The 17,510-nt window shown below is 43.0% G+C and overlaps 1 protein-coding gene across 1 annotated transcript in view; it reads right to left on the bottom strand.

The window, feature by feature from the left end:
• The window catches only part of LOC147022440 (protein NDRG3-like), a 94,663-nt gene that overhangs the window by 44,313 nt on the left and 32,840 nt on the right, over positions 1-17,510 (bottom strand). The window contains exons 7-8 of the mRNA XM_085893327.1: positions 5,421-5,481; positions 3,412-3,498 (exon numbers count right to left, since the gene is read on the bottom strand). Coding sequence (XP_085749453.1) covers positions 3,412-3,498; positions 5,421-5,481 — 148 coding nt within the window. The remainder of the gene's footprint in view (positions 1-3,411; positions 3,499-5,420; positions 5,482-17,510) is intronic.

Genomic DNA, 17,510 nt, shown 5'->3' with positions numbered 1-17,510 from the left:
AGGCTGATCGTGAGTGGTTCCAAAGATCTTGAGGGCCTGAGTTTCCACGGCATCAAGCTAAGCAAGGTGTGAGGCACGCGAGCCAGCCCAGAGCGGAGAGCACTCCATCAGGCTGTGGATGAAGGCCTTATAGGTGGGTAGGAGTTCAGGTGTTCTGAGGAAGGACTTTGAATGATGGAGGCTGCCAAGTCGGTAGCTGGCTTTGGTTTGCCCAACCTACTATGTGGTTTGCCCAAGAAAGATCATGGCCGATAGTGAGACCCATGAGTTTGAATGACTGAAGAAAGTAGGGTTGTTAAGAAAGTAGATTGGAGGGGTCGGGGAGGGGTGAGAGGTTGCCAGACGGTTCCTTTCAGAGAGAGATAGTGAGAGTGTGAGATTTGTCAGGATTTAAAGACATATTCCAAGTGTTTGGCCATCTTGTGATTTTGTCAATGACTGAAGACAGAGAAGAGGCTGCAGCCTTCCTATCTGATGGAGGGGGGATGTTACGGCAGAGGGTGGAGTCATCAGCAAATAGATGAAAAGGATTTTTCAGAGTGGGTGAGATCATTGATGAAGATCATAAATAGGATCGGGTCTATAAAACTGCCTTGGGGCACTCCAGCCTTGACAGGAGGAGGAGGAGGAGGGGGAGATTAAAGGATTCTGTTGAGAGCCACACATTGGCTATGAGAGTACAGGAAGTCAGTAAGCCACATGTGGAGTTGGCCTTGGATGCCATAAGCAGAGTGTTTGGAGACCAAGAAGCATGAGATATGTCCAGAGAGATGGCCCTGATCTCATGTCTGACATTGAGGACCTGCATCCATTGTTGGGTGAGTAGAAGCAGCATGGCCAAGGTAGAGAGACCTGAGGTCTTTTGAGAAAAGGAATGACTTCATATCAACTGCGATGATGGATTCCATGACCTTGCTGATGATTGCAAGCAAGCCGATTGGTCTGTAATTAAAGGGAACCATTTTTGCACCTTTTTATGTAATGCGGTGATTGTGGATGATTTACAAGCAATTGAATATGACCTATGGCAAATGATCGGGTGAAAAGGTCTTTGAAGGAGGAAACAAGTTTGAAACTTCATTCTTGAGATTGGACAGATGTTATTTTCTGGCTCTCCTGAGTGTAGACACACGTTACAGGCTTCATGGAATTACCTGAGGTTGTCTTCGGTCAGATTTGCCTTCCAGGAGAAGAATGCAACTTGATTCAGGACAACTGCCTCACCACAGGATTCAGAATACAAAGGGCGGGAGGATGAGTAAGATCACTGAAGATGAGATGGGATTAATCCGTGCATGAGGGAGAGCTGGTGTCTATGGAAGAATTCCCGTGCTGAGTAAATATCAGGGGTGGTGGATATGGGAGACCAGTCCTTAAGTGCAATGGCTGCTTGCAGTCCCTACCAGTTTGCTGAGTGAACTGTCAGACTCACTGGTGCTGACGCTGTTCTCTGAGGAGAGCTGGAGAGGTGTGGACCCTCACAAGCACATGATCAGATGAACCGATCGGAGCAAAGGAAGAGTGGGGGAGAGAGTGGTGAGGTGAGGTTTGGGGGGGGGGAATCTGAATGGGGGTGTAAGGGGGGAAGCTGAGAGAGGGTGGGATGAGGGGGAAGCATCTGAGATGGGGGAGGGAGGATACTGACATGGAGGGCTTTGACAACATAAATGGACTTGAAGGGGAATTGTTTGTCATGTGCATACAAACTCTGCAAAATGGACTTCTTAGCATTCCCAAACTGGATATACAGTGACAGACCTCATGGGCGGGGTGGTAAAAATGTTCGTTGAAGGTATGGAGGAAAATGGCACTGGAGGTGTGAGAGGAGGCTGGATGAACAAAGCGCAAAGCACGGCAATTGGTTCATTTCCGTCCGTTTGATAAGTTTATGATCGAGGAACAACTTGTGTAAATTCAATGTTATACTTTCAACACGAATCGGAACATGAACAGGAAGACAAGTCTGCCGTTTAACATACTTCGTCTCTAAATTTGTCCAATCGCACACTTGCAGAGAGGAGCGAGATGATAATTTTAACTCTGTCTTGCTGTCTGACAGTCAAACAAGATTGAAACTCATTCCAAACAGGAAACTTACTGTTTTTAAGGATGTTAGAAAGCACACAAACAACAAGCACAAAAAAACTAATGTAACGTGTTAGATAAGGTGGTGGGTCAGAGACTGGGTAAAATGGCGGTAAAGCCGGAATTAAATTAATTTGATTTTTACAATTTTTAATGCATTTCAATGTAATTATATACTTGAAGACTGTGGAACACAAATCGCTTGTCACAATACTACCAAGAACCTCCAGTTTTGTAGTACTCTACATTTCATATAAAGTTTCAAAGGAGTGGATGGTGTTCATAACTGCTTCTGGACTACTTCAACAGCACTAAACTTCTGGATTTTTAAAAACGATTGTTAAAATCACTGTTTTATAAAAAAAAGTTTAAGCAACACCGCGTGGGGTATCGTGTTCTATAAACGCTGTAGTATTTTTAGCAGCGCCTCGCGTAGCGAACGCTGATCATAGAGAGCAGCAGCGTTGTAGTTGTTCTTCTTCTTGTGAAGACAAAACCTTTATATTAGGACTCGGCTCCTTTATATACACGATCCGGACCTCCTTAAATACTAAATACCTGTACACATCCTCGCATTGAGGGTGCCTTTTGAGAGCGTCCATCATGAACTTTTAAATATATTCGGACATTTGCTTTAAAGTTTCGAAAAGTTCACGTTACTATTTAAAGATTATTCCATTTAATATATTGTAATTTCGTAAATACATTATTTATTTCGTAAATACGTAAATACACGATGACGGATCTCGCTATTGGCTTAATCAAGGTACGTGACGAAATATCGGAAGTTTTTTTTTTTGTTTTTTTTTCAGCCGACAAAACCTTTAGGACGCTGCTCTTGGACACATTTGTCCTTGTTTTTTTAATGTTATCAAGGGCTTTTAAAGGAAAAAAAACGTTTTATTCAGTTTGGGTATATTGAAAAGGAGAAGGGATGGGGAATGAAGAGGTAATTGTGCATGGCAGATAGAGTTCAATTTTTCCTGTTGCTGTTGAGTTTTTTTGGCGAAGTGAAGAAGAGTTTTTGTTGTTTGTATTTTTTTGGCATGAGGAGGGGAAAAGGATTAAGCTGGGGGATCAGAAGCAACAATACCTGGGATAAAAGGAGCGAAAATGAAGCAGGTGCGGTTAAAAACGGAGGCAGAAGCAACAACTCCACTAATCAAAAACAGAAAACAGAAAAGCACCAAACACCGACCCGACTACCAGGGATGCAATTTGGACAATTCAACACACACTGTGTGGAGTGAAATGGATGAATAGCAATGAAGAACTCAGACAAGACACAAACTGGGGGGGGGGGGGAGAGGGTGGTGTATCAGTTACCTTTGAAGCAGCCCAGTCAAACCAGCCCTTGGCAGAAGTGTCAATGTTGATAAGAACAACACCCTCAACCAAGCTGGGGTAATGAAGCTGCAGAACATCACGTACACACGCCAAAATGTGTTTATGTATTACGTACATTTTGTAAACGATCTACACCCAATACTCGACCCATCTCAGATTCCCCTAACCCCTTTCCACCTGCACCTTACCCCCCTTTCAAATCTGAATCTTCAGCCTTGTGCGTTTTTTTGTTTGTTTGTTTGTTTGTTTTTTGCTACTTAGTGGGTTTGGCTACCCTTGCCCCTCTCTGCTGTTCATCCCTCGAGCTTGATCAAGTGCAATACAATTATCGACCAATCCCCCAAGGCCTCTCTGCCCAAGTCAAATTTTTCTGCCCATTTCCTCTCATTCATCCCGATATTCAACTGCCTGTGAAACACCCTTCCTTCCTGGCTTCACCCAGTGCATAGTTTTGCTCCAAACTTTTCAAGCGATAACCCACAGACACTTCACGTCACATCCCACGTCTATTTACGACCTCGTCCTTGGAGCTCACCCCATGTATGCATGCTTCTTGGCACAACGTCATGAGTACAACTTGTTGGTGTTTTTATCTCAATCAAGTGTCTACATGAAATAGAAAAAAAAAAAAATCCCTCCCGAAATTTTCACAATTTTAACACGAGACGACTCAAATACCTCGTGCTTCGTCACACGTTCGTTTGGGGTCTTCACTCTTAAAATTTCCTCGTAATTATTCTGTTACTGAAATAGACCCATTTACATCACATCTTCACCTGCCAATCCCTCTTACTGTTCAGACTTGTTATTATAATTAAATATTGACCCGTGTAGACAAAGGCCAAGCAAGCACAGCAAGCCAAGCCGTCTGGGTTCCGAGGTGATATGCTCCTTAGTTATTCGGTTAGAATTGAATGACGTCACTGACATACAGTTGGAGACATTTCCAGTAATATTATACAAATATAATTATTAGTCCAACTTGCGTGCGTCTAACGCAAACCCAATGGGGAAACAGCAGAACAGGCAAATCTCTACCTACAGCGAGATTTCTGCAATGTCAAAGACAGGTTGGCCTAAATAACCCGACGTGACTTCAGCAACAAGGCCAGAGGGAAGCATTGGTCGATCAATGCTTGAACACATTTCTGCCTGCAAGGAGTCATCAACGCGGAAAGACCAAGTCGACCATTCAAACTGGACCCCATCAATCTCAGGAATGGCATCACGTAGACCATCGATGCAAGAGGAAGTTCAAGATACAAGCTTCAGTTAGACGAGTCATGCTTCTTGTTTTGACGGACGATGGAGGCACCTCGCTTCTGGACTCAACCCCCAAACGGTGGCCTGGACAGGATGTCTCCTCCGAGACTCGGTAGTGTGGCCACAGGTGGACTGCTTGTGTAGCAAACGGTACCTGCCGATTCAAGTTTCTGCAAGAAATGGCTACGATGTGACATGGCTTTGTTTTTGTAGCACAACAGATAAAGGGTGAATTGTTAAAATACACACACAACACTCACATTTACATGAACTTAAACACACTTTAAATGTTCATCATAGTTTAAATTTAAAATAGTAGCAAATTCACAATCCTTCGCTCGTGACTCTTCCTGACTCAACTGTCATATTAAAAAAACAACTAAAAGCAACCATTTTGTACTGAATGTTCATAGATTCTCTTGATGTGGCAATCGCATCGTGTTTAATGAATTTGTTTAAAGGTAGAATCTTTTTTTTCAATTTTTTGTTCCTTTATAGACCTACACAAGAATAGTTGATTGGTAAGGTCAAAAAAAAAAAAAAACGTGTGTGTGTGTGTGTGTGTGTGTGTGTGTGTGTGTGTGTGTGTGTGTGTGTGTGTGTGTGTGTGTGTGTGTGTGTGTGTGTGTGTGTGTGTGTGTGTGTGTGTGTGTGTGTGTGTGTGTGTGTGTGTGTGTGTGTGTGTGCGTGTGTGTGTGTGTGTGTGTGTGTTTTTTGCCACTTACAGCAACATATGCCAACACGTATGCTCCGGCCCCAACTCCGACTCCAATGATGTTTTTCACCCTAGGTTGAGGCACACGTGATGGTGGTTACTTGACGAGGTTCAATCATCTATGGGGTAAAGATTTTATTTATTATTTTTTTTTTTTAAGAGGATATGAACACACAAGTGATACACAAGCTACCCGTCTGTCGACATTCGTTTGTGTACGTTAAAGATCGCATGGTGCCCTTCGTGAAGAGTGGTAGAGCTATCGCTGGAACCCTGAATAAATTAATAATTCCTGCACCCAAGCTACTTCATCAAACATCAGGCCTGACCAACCGATTCATGAAAGACTTGGGCCAAAAAACTTCCCCTGGAAAACCCCACAATAATGTGGGAATAATTGTGGCCATTGAGGTAGTAGTAGTAGTAGTAGTAGTAGTAGTAGTAGTAGTAGTAGTAGTAGTAGTAGTAGTAGTAGTAGTAGTAATGAGAGAGCAGCAAGTGTAGTAGTCAATCACAGTTGATTAATGGTCAAACCGGTGGAAATACAAGTGGAGTCATCAAACTACAATTTGAGAAGTGTCTGTTTGTGAGTCTTCTCTGTTTGGGGGGGGGGGAGGGCACCCCAGTTCTTCTTGATATAAATGTGTATCGTATTGTGCCTCCTGATCAGAGGGGGTATCACAAGTCATAATAAAATACATAAATTCTGGGGGAAAACCCACCTGTGATTCTGGGGGGAATTAACCCACGCGAAAAGGACGGGTTCTTCACTCACTGACTCCAAATCTGGCTTGGCCGTTTTTGCATGTAGAATACTCTAACCTCATCATGGCACACCAGGCCAGCAATGTTGATCCATCAAAAAAAAAACACTTCTCAACTATAGTGAGCAGACAGTTCTGTGGTTGCATTCCCATCCTTCCTGTAGCTGTGGAATTATTCCATTATGGGGAATGTTTTATGATACCAGTTATGTCACATCGTTCTCTGCAAAATGTTAATATAATTGGGCGAATATATCTATATATATATATATATATATATATATATATATATATATATATATATATATATATATATATATATATATATATATATATATATATATATATATATATTGTTGAGGATTCAGCGGTGGCAGGATTCGCACCCGACTCTTGATAGCCAAATGTTACAGAATCGGCGCCACCCTCACCACCTTGGTTGAGCTTGGTTCGGCACAATTCTCGGGTTACGCGTCTCGAACCACGATACCAAATACACCTGAACCTTGCCAGCTGGGGGAATAGACCCCGGTTACTGACTGGTTTTGTCAGAGACCGAGCGGAGTCTACCAGTCTGTAACCATTTTCGTTTCTATATCTAAATCGAGCAGATCGTACCTCGACGCGACACAAATTAATTCAAAGCGGCAACTTCATACGAATCAGCCGGATTTATTGGGGACATTGAGGAAACACGACACAAGCAAAGCATTCACAACAATGTTATAATTAATCTATAACCCATTCTTAACTAGGGAGCTATGGATTATGGGTTTCAAAGGGGACTCTAACGAGATAAGCCTTAAACGACATGCAGACAAGACACGGACAGCATGCAGACAAGACAGAGTACTTGGTGACGTTTCATGGACGAGAGGAAAGTGTCAAAAGCACGAATGTGGCTCGTGACAAGCCGATGTCCACGGATTCGAGCCCTAAGCTCGAGCACGCTGCGTGGCAAAATGGAGGCGTCGTCCATTTGTCGCAGACCTCACGCACACACTCTCGTGCGTTAAGACCCCACGAGGTTGACTGCACCAGAGCGAAAGATCCACATTGGTGTGCTCCAGCTGGCTTTTCACAAGGTCCAGCAGACAAGTCCAGGCCTGGCCTGTTCACCAGACAAGGCCAAATCGAGGTGCCGGGCTCCGCAGGATGGGTCCATGGGATTCCAAGACGTCGTCGAGCCGTGAGGTGAGTAGGGACAGTCAGAGGCTCTGTCACTGGACTCCGGATGAACCTGTCGATGTCCTCCTCATAAAGTCGATCCCGACCCACACAGCAGCCAGTTCCTCTTGACGCAGATTGCAGCCTAACCCTCAGGTTCAGTTCCTCCCTCAGCAGATTCGACCCTCAGGTTCAGTTCCTCCTACTGCCGATCGCACACTCGACCTCAGGCAGCTCCTCTTCCAGCCGATGGCAGACAGACCTCATTTAGTCCCTTCCTTCCCTTTCTTCCGGCTCGCTCTTTACGAAAAGCCGATCGCAAACACCCTCATGCAGTTTTTCTTACTGCCGATGGCAGACTCGACCTCAGCGCTCTCGGAGCAGATCCACACTGCCTTTCCTTCATTCGCTCGGCTCGAAGCCCACTGCTGACTCACACACAGCCAGCCCTATTCAGCCGATCACGCCACACTGGCGCTCAGTTTCATCACCGTCTTCCTGGCGCACGCTCACCTCAAAAACCGACTGCTGACTCGGTCCTCTCAGTTTTTACCACCTTTTCTTTTTGGGGCGCGCCCCTTTACGAAGCCGACAAACTCCTCCCTTCAGTTTCACTTCTCCTTCTCTAGGCCACTTCCCCTCTCAGCACGCTGGGCGGAGTCTATTGTCCGGAGAAAGGAAGGAAGAAGAAGAGCCCTTTGGTCCACCACCAATGTACCAACGATGAACAGCCTCTTACATCTCCCGGCACACATGTAGCGTCCATTTACCGAACAACCTTGCTTAACATGCATTTAATGGGGGGTCTGGGCTAATCCTATATTAAATAGCATACTAAGGGCCATTTCCGCAACAATATATATTAAGAGCTGCGGCCCATTCCAGTTACCAGTTCAAGTTCCGCGGGTCATGTCGAAATGACCACAACTGCCAACCAAGTCCACAGCGCCGAGCAAGTTCCCGGACCTGTATCACGTTACAATACTCGATGGGAGTGTGCAATTAACCGAGTGATGCGCCGATTGACGCTCGCAACCTTCGTAATCTGGCCGAGCAACCGTAGATCACGAGCGCACTGAGCCGGATTGAGCCAGCTCATCTGACTATCCTGAAATCACCAAATGAGATCACCACAACAAGCAGAATCAAACCTCGAGAACAGGTACATTTATTTAACAATTAAATGGCACAGGAGAAGAATCGGTAAATAAACCTGTTTTAACCATTCCCGCCCTCGAACAAAACAAAAGTCGCAGATTTTTAACGGTTATCTTCGGGCCCGTTCATGCACTCGACAATAATACAGGAAAAGAAAAGAATGTACAGCCAGAGGTTGGAAGATGGGAGGACAGACCAGTCGAGTAGGGAAAACAAACATCTCACTGTACATGCACAACACATAACTATAGCACAAACAGTACATCACGCTTATCTAAACAATTGCTAAGAAATGACTGTTATTCCACTAAACAGTTTTATTAACCCCTAAAGATCATTCTTCAAACAATATACACTCAATGTACAAAACATTAAGAACACCTGCTCTTTCCATGAAATAGACTGATGAGGTGACTCCAGGTGAAAGCTATGATCCCTTATTGATCGCACCTGTTAAATCCACTTCAATCAGTCCAGATGAAGGGGAGGAAACAGGTTAAAGAAGGATTTCTAAGCCTTGAGATGATTGAGACATGGATTGTGTATGTGTGCCATTCAGAGGGTGAAAGGGCAAGCCAAAATATATTTGAGCGTCTTTGAACAGGATATGGAAGTAGGTGCCAGGCGCACCTGTTTGAGTGCGTCAAGAACTGAAACACTGCTGGGTTTGTCATGCTCAACAGTTTCCCGTGTGTATCAAGAATGGTCCACCGCCCGAAGGACATCCAGCCAACGGCAGGCCAGTGGTTGGGCATCTGGGGTTGGGATCTCAATCAAATTGGGAATCTGGGTGATGAGACGGACCAAGCTATTCAGAGTAGAGATCCACTACCAGCCAATTTGACAACTGTGGGAAGCATTGGAGTCATCATGGGCAAACAAATCTGGAACGCTTTCGACACCCTGTAGAGTCCGTGCCCTGACGAATTGAGGCTGTTCTGAGGGCAAAAGGGGGTGAAACTCAATATTAGGAAGGTGTTCCTAATGATTTGCACACCAAGTGTGTGGATATACTGTAATATAGCCTTCAGAAAGTATTCACACCCCTCAACATTTTCACATTTTGTTGTGTTAAAGCCTGAATTTAAAATGGATTAAATTTAAATTTTTTGTCACCGATTAACACAAAATACCCCATAATGAGTGAAAACAATTTTTTTTAGAAATTTTTACAAATCAATAAATAATAAAGTACAGAAATATCTAATTTACATGAGGATTCAGCCCCCTATGTAGAAGCGCCTTTGGCAGTGATTACAGCTTCGAGTCTTCTTGGATATGTCTGTCTCAGCTTTTCACACCTGGATTTGGGGATTTTCTCCCATTCTTCCCGTGAAGATTTGCTCAAGCTCTGTCATGTTGGATGGGGAGCGTCGGTGAACAGCAATCTTCAAGTCTTTCCACAGATTCTCAATGGGATTCAAGCCTGGGTTTTGGCTGGGCCACTCAAGGACTTTCACGTTCTTTTTCTGTAGCAATTCCAGTGTTGCTTTAGCTGTGTGCTTCGGGTCGTTGTCCTGTTGAACGTAAATCTTCACCACCATCTCAGGTCTTTTGCACTCTGAAGCAGGTTCTCCTCAAGGATTTGCCTGTATTTGGCTCCATTCATTGTTCCCTTGATCCTTACAAGTCTCCCTGTCCCTGCCACTGAAAATCATCCCCAAAACATGATGCTGCTACCACCATGCTTCATGGTAGGGATGCAATTACATGGGCAATGAGCTGTGTTTTCCTCATGCTCTCAGAGTCTTCCACGTGCCTTTTTTGTAAACTCAAGGTGTGTGTCCATGTGCCTTTTTCTCAGGTGTGGCTTCCGTCTGGCCACTCTTCCCTAAAGCCTAGATTTGTGAAGTGCTGCAGAGACTGGTGCCCTTCCAGCTGGTTCTCCCATCTCAGCCAAGGAACTCTATAATTCTGTCAGAGTGGTCATTGAGTTCTTAGTCATCTCCCTGATCAAGGTCCTTCTTGCCCAGTTGCTCAGTTTGGTCAGACGGTCAGCTCTAGGAATAGTCTGGGTAGTTCCATATTCTTTACATTTCCTCATGATGGAGCTCACTGTGCTCTTGGGAACTTTCAATACTGTAGAAATTGTTTTGTACCCTTCCCCTGATCTATGCCTCCTCACAATTCTATTCACATTTTCGGACAGTTCCTTGGACTTCTACGGTGGAGTTTCTGCTCCAACATGCACCATCAACTGTGGGACCTGGTATAGAAAGGTGTGTTTCTTTCTAAATCATGTCTAATCGATTCAATTGGCCACGGGTGGACTGCAATCAAGTTGTGGATACATCACAAGGATGATCAAAGGATATTGGAAGCACCTGAGCTCAATTTAGAGTGTCATAGCAAAGGTGTTGAATATTTATTGACACAAGACATTTTCAGCTTTCCATTTTTAATAAACTTGCAATTTTTTTTTACGAAAAAACATGTTTTGGCTTTGTTATTTATAGGGTTGTTTGTGTAGATCAGTGACAAAAAATGTTTTTTAAAATTTAATCCATTTTAAATTCAGGCTGCAGCAACAAAATGTGATAAAGTCAAGGGGTGTGAAAACTTTCTGAAGGCACTGGATGTATATATAAAATTGCGTGCGCAGCCCATGGGTCACCAAGATAGCTCAGATGGCAGAGCACTGGTATAGTTCACCAGAGGACCTGGGTTTGATTCCTGGTCTGGGTGTGTAGTGTATGTGTATGTATGTATGTATGTATGTATGTATGTATGTATGTATGTATATATATATATATATATATATATATATATATATATATATATATATATATATATATATATATATATATATATATATATATATATATATATATATATATATATATATATATATATATATATATATATATATATATATACACACAAACATACATAGATAGATAGCGAGGAGTACGATATAGTTGCAGTGAGTGAGACATGGTTAAAGGAGGAGAGTAATTGGAGGACAGGATTAGAAGGCGACAAGGTGGATCGGTGTGATAGGAAGGAGAGAATAGGAGGAGGAGTAGCAATCTGGGTAAAGGACAGCATTGCATCAAGAGAAAGGGGTGACATTAAGGAAGGAATCAATGTTGAGGATTCTGTATGGGTCGACATTAGAGATTTTAAAAACAGTAAGATACCTGGAGGATGCTTTTATAGGACTCTGGGTGTGAAGGAAGAGGAGGAAGGAGGAGTACATGAAGAGTACATGAAGAATTCAAAAGGGCATGTAGTAAGGGAAGAGTGATGATTATGGGGGATTTTTAACTTGCCAGGGATAGATTGGGTCCAGGAACAGGGAAAGGGAAGAGTAGATGAGGATTTTCCAGTTTTATTCAAAGATTGTTTTTTAACCCAGTTTGTAGATAAGTCCATGAGGGGAGTGCAGTGTTAGACCTCCTTTTAAGTAACAATCCCAATATGGTGGAGGAGGTGGAGGTAGAGGAGCATTTAGGATCAAGAGACCATAACATGGTGTGTGCAAAGACTTTGTTCAGGGTTAGAGTTCAGGATAGTAAAGGAAGGCTATTAGATTTCAGGAAGGCAAACTTTGAGGGTATGAGGAGAGAGTTGGGAGACCCGAACAACAGGACAATCAGCATCAGAGAAATGGGAAACCTCAAGGACCAAATGTGTAAAGTGCAGAGTAAGTACATTCGAATGAGGTGTAAAACTAGAAGCAGAAAGAGACCAGGGTGGTTGAGCAGTGAGATAAGGAATGCTACAAAGGAGAATCAGAAGGGATTTATTTTGTTTAAAATAACAGGACTGGAGTTAGATTTATATCTTTATCGGAGTAAACAGAGGAAAGTTAAGAAAATAACTCAGCAAGCCAAAAGAGAGCATGAGAATGATGTGGCTCAGAATATTAAACATAATAACAAGGCTTTCTTTAAGTATATCAGGGGAAAAAAATGAGGAATAGCACCGGGAGAGTGGTTGGTGATGAAGGTGAGATGGCAGGCTTATTAAACAGGTATTTTGCTTCAACTTCCACACAAGAACAGTCAGGAGAATACCAATAGCAGAGAGTATCTATCGAGGAGGTGAGGAAGGGCTTTCACAGAAGATCCAGGTTGGAGTGGAGGAAGTAAATTAATAGCTTGGCAATCTAAGAGTAGATAAGGCTTCGGGTCCAGATAATATGCACCTGAGAGTGATGAGGGAGGTGGCTGAGCAGGTAAGCGAGATGTTAACGGATATTTCCAATAGCTCACTGGAGTCAGGACAAGTACCGGAGGATTGGAGAGGAGAAATGAAACACCATTATTTAATAAAGGATCCAGAGAAGAATTGAGAAACTATAGACCTGTTTGACCAATTGTGGGGAAGGTGTTGGAGACATTAATTAGGGATCAGATGAGGAACCATTTAAATGAATACAAACTAATTAAATATCGTCAGCATGGGTTTACCAAAGGTAGTTCCTGTTTAACAAATCTTTTAGAGTTCCGTGAAGCAGTGTCTGATTGGGTGGATGAGGGAAAGGCAGTGGTATATATAGTATATCTACACTTCAAGAAGGCATTTGATAAGGTATCACATCAGAGGATGTCAGCCAAAGTGAGGGCTTGAGGAGTGGCTGGTCAGGTAGCTAATTGGATTGCAATCTGGTTTCGTGATAGGAAGCAAAGAGTGGCTGTGAGTGGGAGGATGTCTTGCTGGGAGGAGGTAAGTAGCGAGGTACCTCAGGGATCAGTACTCTAGCCATTGCTATTCATTATTTACATCAATGATTTGGATAGTGGGGTGAAGAGTAAGCTTTCTAAATTTACAGATGACACAAAGCTTGGAGGTGAGGTGGATAGCAGAGGAGGTGGGGGGGGGGGTGGTGATCAGATTCAGGAAAGTATTGATACTTGCATAGATTGTGTAGAAGATTGGCAGATGGAATTTAACCTGAGCAAGTGTAAGGTGTTGGGGATGGGAAAGAACAATGAAAACAGAGATTACAGGATGTAAGGGGTAATGTTGGAGCGTGTCACACAGGAGAAGGATCTGGGGGTGGTAATAGATACGGGAGGTCAGCAGGCAGCACAGTGCCAGGCAGCTATAGGTAAAGCAAATAGGGCTTTCGGTTGTATTCGGAGAGGGATCATTCATAAATCAAAAGAGGAGGCGGTTACTCAGAGATATGATAGAGCTGTTTAAGATAATGAAAGGTAGAGATAAAATAAGTACAAATGAAATATTCAACAGAGTAAACAGTGATAGAACTAGGGGCCATAGCCTGAGAGTAAAGAAGGGGAGAGTTAAGATGGTAGGAGTGCAGGAGACTTTCACTCAGAGAGTAGTTAATGCATGGAATGGCCTCCCTGGAAAGGTAGTGGCAGCAAAAACAGTAGATAAGTTTTAATTTTAATTCCATAGGTACCTGGAAGTTATGGAGATAGAGGGGTATGGGGATGTTGACAGGACTTTTAGGTAGTTTGAGCATTGATGGCTGATTGTGTGCGTGTGTACGGAGTGCTGTTGGTGGGGGTCTCGTTAAGGGGTGTGTGTGGTTGATGTGTGATTTTAACCCAAGCCCATGCCCCCTCCCCTGAGAAATATATATATATATAATTTTTAAAAAATAAAAATAAAAAACAAACACTTTCTTTAAAATACAAATAAAAAACATTTTGCATTTTCTTCTTTTGATATAGTGTTGATAAATTAGTGTGGTGTTGATGTGGCACAGACATGATGGGCTGAATGGCCTCCACCTGTGTCTGATCATATATATATATATATATATATATATATATATATATATATATATATATATATATATATATATATATATATATATATATATATATATATATATATATTGTTACTTCTTTCACAACCCACTCTTCATTCCTCAATCCAATTGCTTTGCTTTATTGTCTGAACTATTTTTGGCCTCTCCTGGTTTTGCAGACTTAAGTAAATGGCACCAAAAGGAAATGATATCAGAAGATAATCATCTGATGATTAATATTTGCTTTGGCGAGATGGTAACTTGCTGTGACCACCAGTTTCGAGCTCCAGCTGCATGTCCCACAACATCACGATTTGGACATACATCACCGCTCCTTCGTCGTTGCTGAATTGAAATCCTGAAGCATATCCATCAGGTACCACCACAAGTGAACCGTCACAGTGGATACAACGGTGGTAAAAGCAAAGTTCCACCGCCATCTCACTCGGCCCTAAATGCGATGTACAAGCAACGCCACCCACACCCCGTTTGCAAGTTGCAAGAAAAAAAAATCCGTTTAATAAATACTTTTAAATATTTAAAAATTCTCGTTCGAACAAGAAGTGGAACCATTTGAAGTGAACCGTATTATGAAAGCCTTTTCTTTTCTCGATTCACATGAACAGTCATAACCTTTCAAACCTCTTCCTTCAGTTCCTCATATGGTGAGTTGTATTTCAAACTAGCTGAAGTACCCGGCATTGCCCGGGGAAATCCAATGAAAGACTCTAATAATTAAATGTGTGTTGTTGACAACAAATCATGACAACCTCAACATACGATCTTCACAATACATATTACTCAATCACTCTCGGGGGGGAAAAACCCAGGCAGTGTATAAGCATAAGACTCGATCGAGACCGAAAGGGAAATTATCTGGTTTTATCTTGGGTTAATTTTTTTTCTCCAAATAATGCCATTGACCTTCCTCTGGATGAAAGGGGAGGCCGTGCAAACTTTGGTCACACAGGTTCCTGCAGGGTCTGAATGCATCAACAAACAAACAAACTTTCTTCTTTATATATTAGATCGAGTATCCACCTTGTGTTGTGGGTGGGTCGAGTTTGCACATTACTTACTGGGAAAAAAAAAGTATAGTCTATGTTTTGCAAGAAGACTGTAGATGTTTGTGCGTTGTGTGCTTAAAAGGAATTCTAGATGGTCGAAAGGGTACGTTCCAAGAGTAGTTCGTGTCGAAGGAGTTGAAAGGGTCTAATCTCTCAAGCATGTAAAAACGGTCTAAAAAGTCCAAGTGATTTAAAGCTCGAAATGGTCAAGGGTCCAAGCTGTCTAACCTGCCTGAAGGGTGTCAGGGGTCGAAATGGTGTTAAGGTCTAATGCCAGGATTCCCAACCTGGGGGTAATTACCCCCAAAATGGGGTAATTTGGCTTCTCCCTGGGGGTAATGAGCGTTCCTGACAATCATACAAAAAAAATATCAATGTCATTTCCATTACCATGCATAAACCTGGAAAGGATAAACCTCCAAACACTTGACGATTCGTTCTTCACCCTCGTCTCCAGTGTTTCTGGGGACGGGACTGGTGTTTCGATCGCAGTTCTCAGAATCAGAAGCAGCTAGTTTCCTGGAAAATGATGCAATCGTCGGGTGCACACGTGACATGACGCCCCCATGGCGACCTCAGCCCCAGGGGATACCCTGGTACCAGGCGATTGAAATCCACGTTTGTGCGGGTTCTCGCAGCTACGTGATTTGACTAGATCACATTTAGAGGCCTGAAATCTCACACATAATGGGAGGAACGTTGCATCTCTGATTTACATACTTATCGGTGATTGCTGCGACAGAAATTTGGCCTTCATGAAAGTTTGGAGTAATTTTCAGGTCACTTCTGGGTTTGAATTCCAATCGACGGGTGGCTTCTATCGGCCAATCGGAGCCGCGTTTTCAAGACATGGGCCCAGGGCCGACGCGGAGCGTATGGCCCGGGATCGAGGGTGTGCACCATGACTACAAGCCAACGCCGCAGACAATGATTACAAGTTGCAGCAGTAAGACGATCCAGGAATGGCAAGTGGGGGGGGGGGGGACAAAAAAAACGTGGATATCTTGAGTTACGTTGACTTTGGATTCACAAATATTAAAGAGAAGGGGATTATTAAAACCACAATGTTTGATCTGTTTGAAGGTCTTGACTGCCGAGTCATTAAAGCTGAGTAATTGAAAATCTGAGCACACTTTAAAAGCTGAGCTGAGTAAAAGCCGAGCACACTTACAGTGCTTGTGAGTATGAAAACGAAGTCAAGAAACCGACTGGATGTTGAAGAAGAACTGCGATGTGCACTCAGTGTGCGCAGCATTCAGAAATTGGTATCATCTGTTCGGCATCGATCTTCTCATTTAACTTTTCAAACACATTGTTGGATCTATTTAGCTGGGGATTTTATCCTCTGCAATGAATATGCATATCATATAAATATGCAATGATTTGGAAAAAAAACCCCACTGATCGAAGGGGTCTGAAGGGACTTGAGGGGTTTTTAGGGGTTTAAAGAGTCTTCAAAGATATAAGGGGTCAAAAGGTTTAAAAAGTACATTCCAATAGTATGTAATTAATAGATGTGCATGGTGTCAGGGTACAACTGACGTTCAAACAGTACATACTTAACAGACATATAGTCACAAGGCTTCACAAACGGCTGCACGGACAGACAGCCTTCAGGGTCTTTGAGATCTTAAGGGTTTTTCGGGTCTTGTGAGTCTTTGGGGTGAAAAGCATCTTCAGGTTTTAAGGGCATTAGGGGTCAATGGGGTCTTTAAAGGCTGAGGTGGTGGATGAAAATTCCTTTAGGACAATCCCTGGGTCAGACTTGGTCTGCGTGCCAAATGTCTTGGTTGTCGGCCCAGCGGTATGAACATCTTTGCAAAAAACGCGAACATACAGACAGCCAGACAAATGACAAATTTTATTTTTTAGATGGATGTTTGTTTGGACCATCCTGGTCTGGATATTTCATTTGCACTCCTGATCGCGTCATTTCCTTCACATCAGATTTTTAAGATCACGGCTACACAATTTCATCAGCGAGTTTGGACACCATTGCTGTCGTAGAAAGAGCATCGTTGTCATTTATTAATACTGATAGTCGCCCGAACTAAAAAAAATCTCCGACTTCATCGGATTTGATGAGAATCACATCGGAACTTGAGAAATGCACAACAATCTTTTGTAAGCAATAGGCCGAGGGTTCCATAGCTGTGCTCCTTGTTAGCCCATCCACCATGCAGTGGGAGATGGGGGGTTTGTAAGTGAGAGTGTGT

The sequence above is a fragment of the Eptatretus burgeri genome, chromosome 8 (genome assembly GCF_056783735.1).
Source record: "Eptatretus burgeri isolate ZD-2024b chromosome 8, Ebu_testis_v1, whole genome shotgun sequence".
In the NCBI taxonomy this organism is placed as follows: Eukaryota; Metazoa; Chordata; class Myxini; order Myxiniformes; family Myxinidae; genus Eptatretus; species Eptatretus burgeri.
The sequence above is the reverse complement of the archived record's forward strand: the minus strand, read 5'-3'. Positions and strand labels throughout refer to the sequence as shown.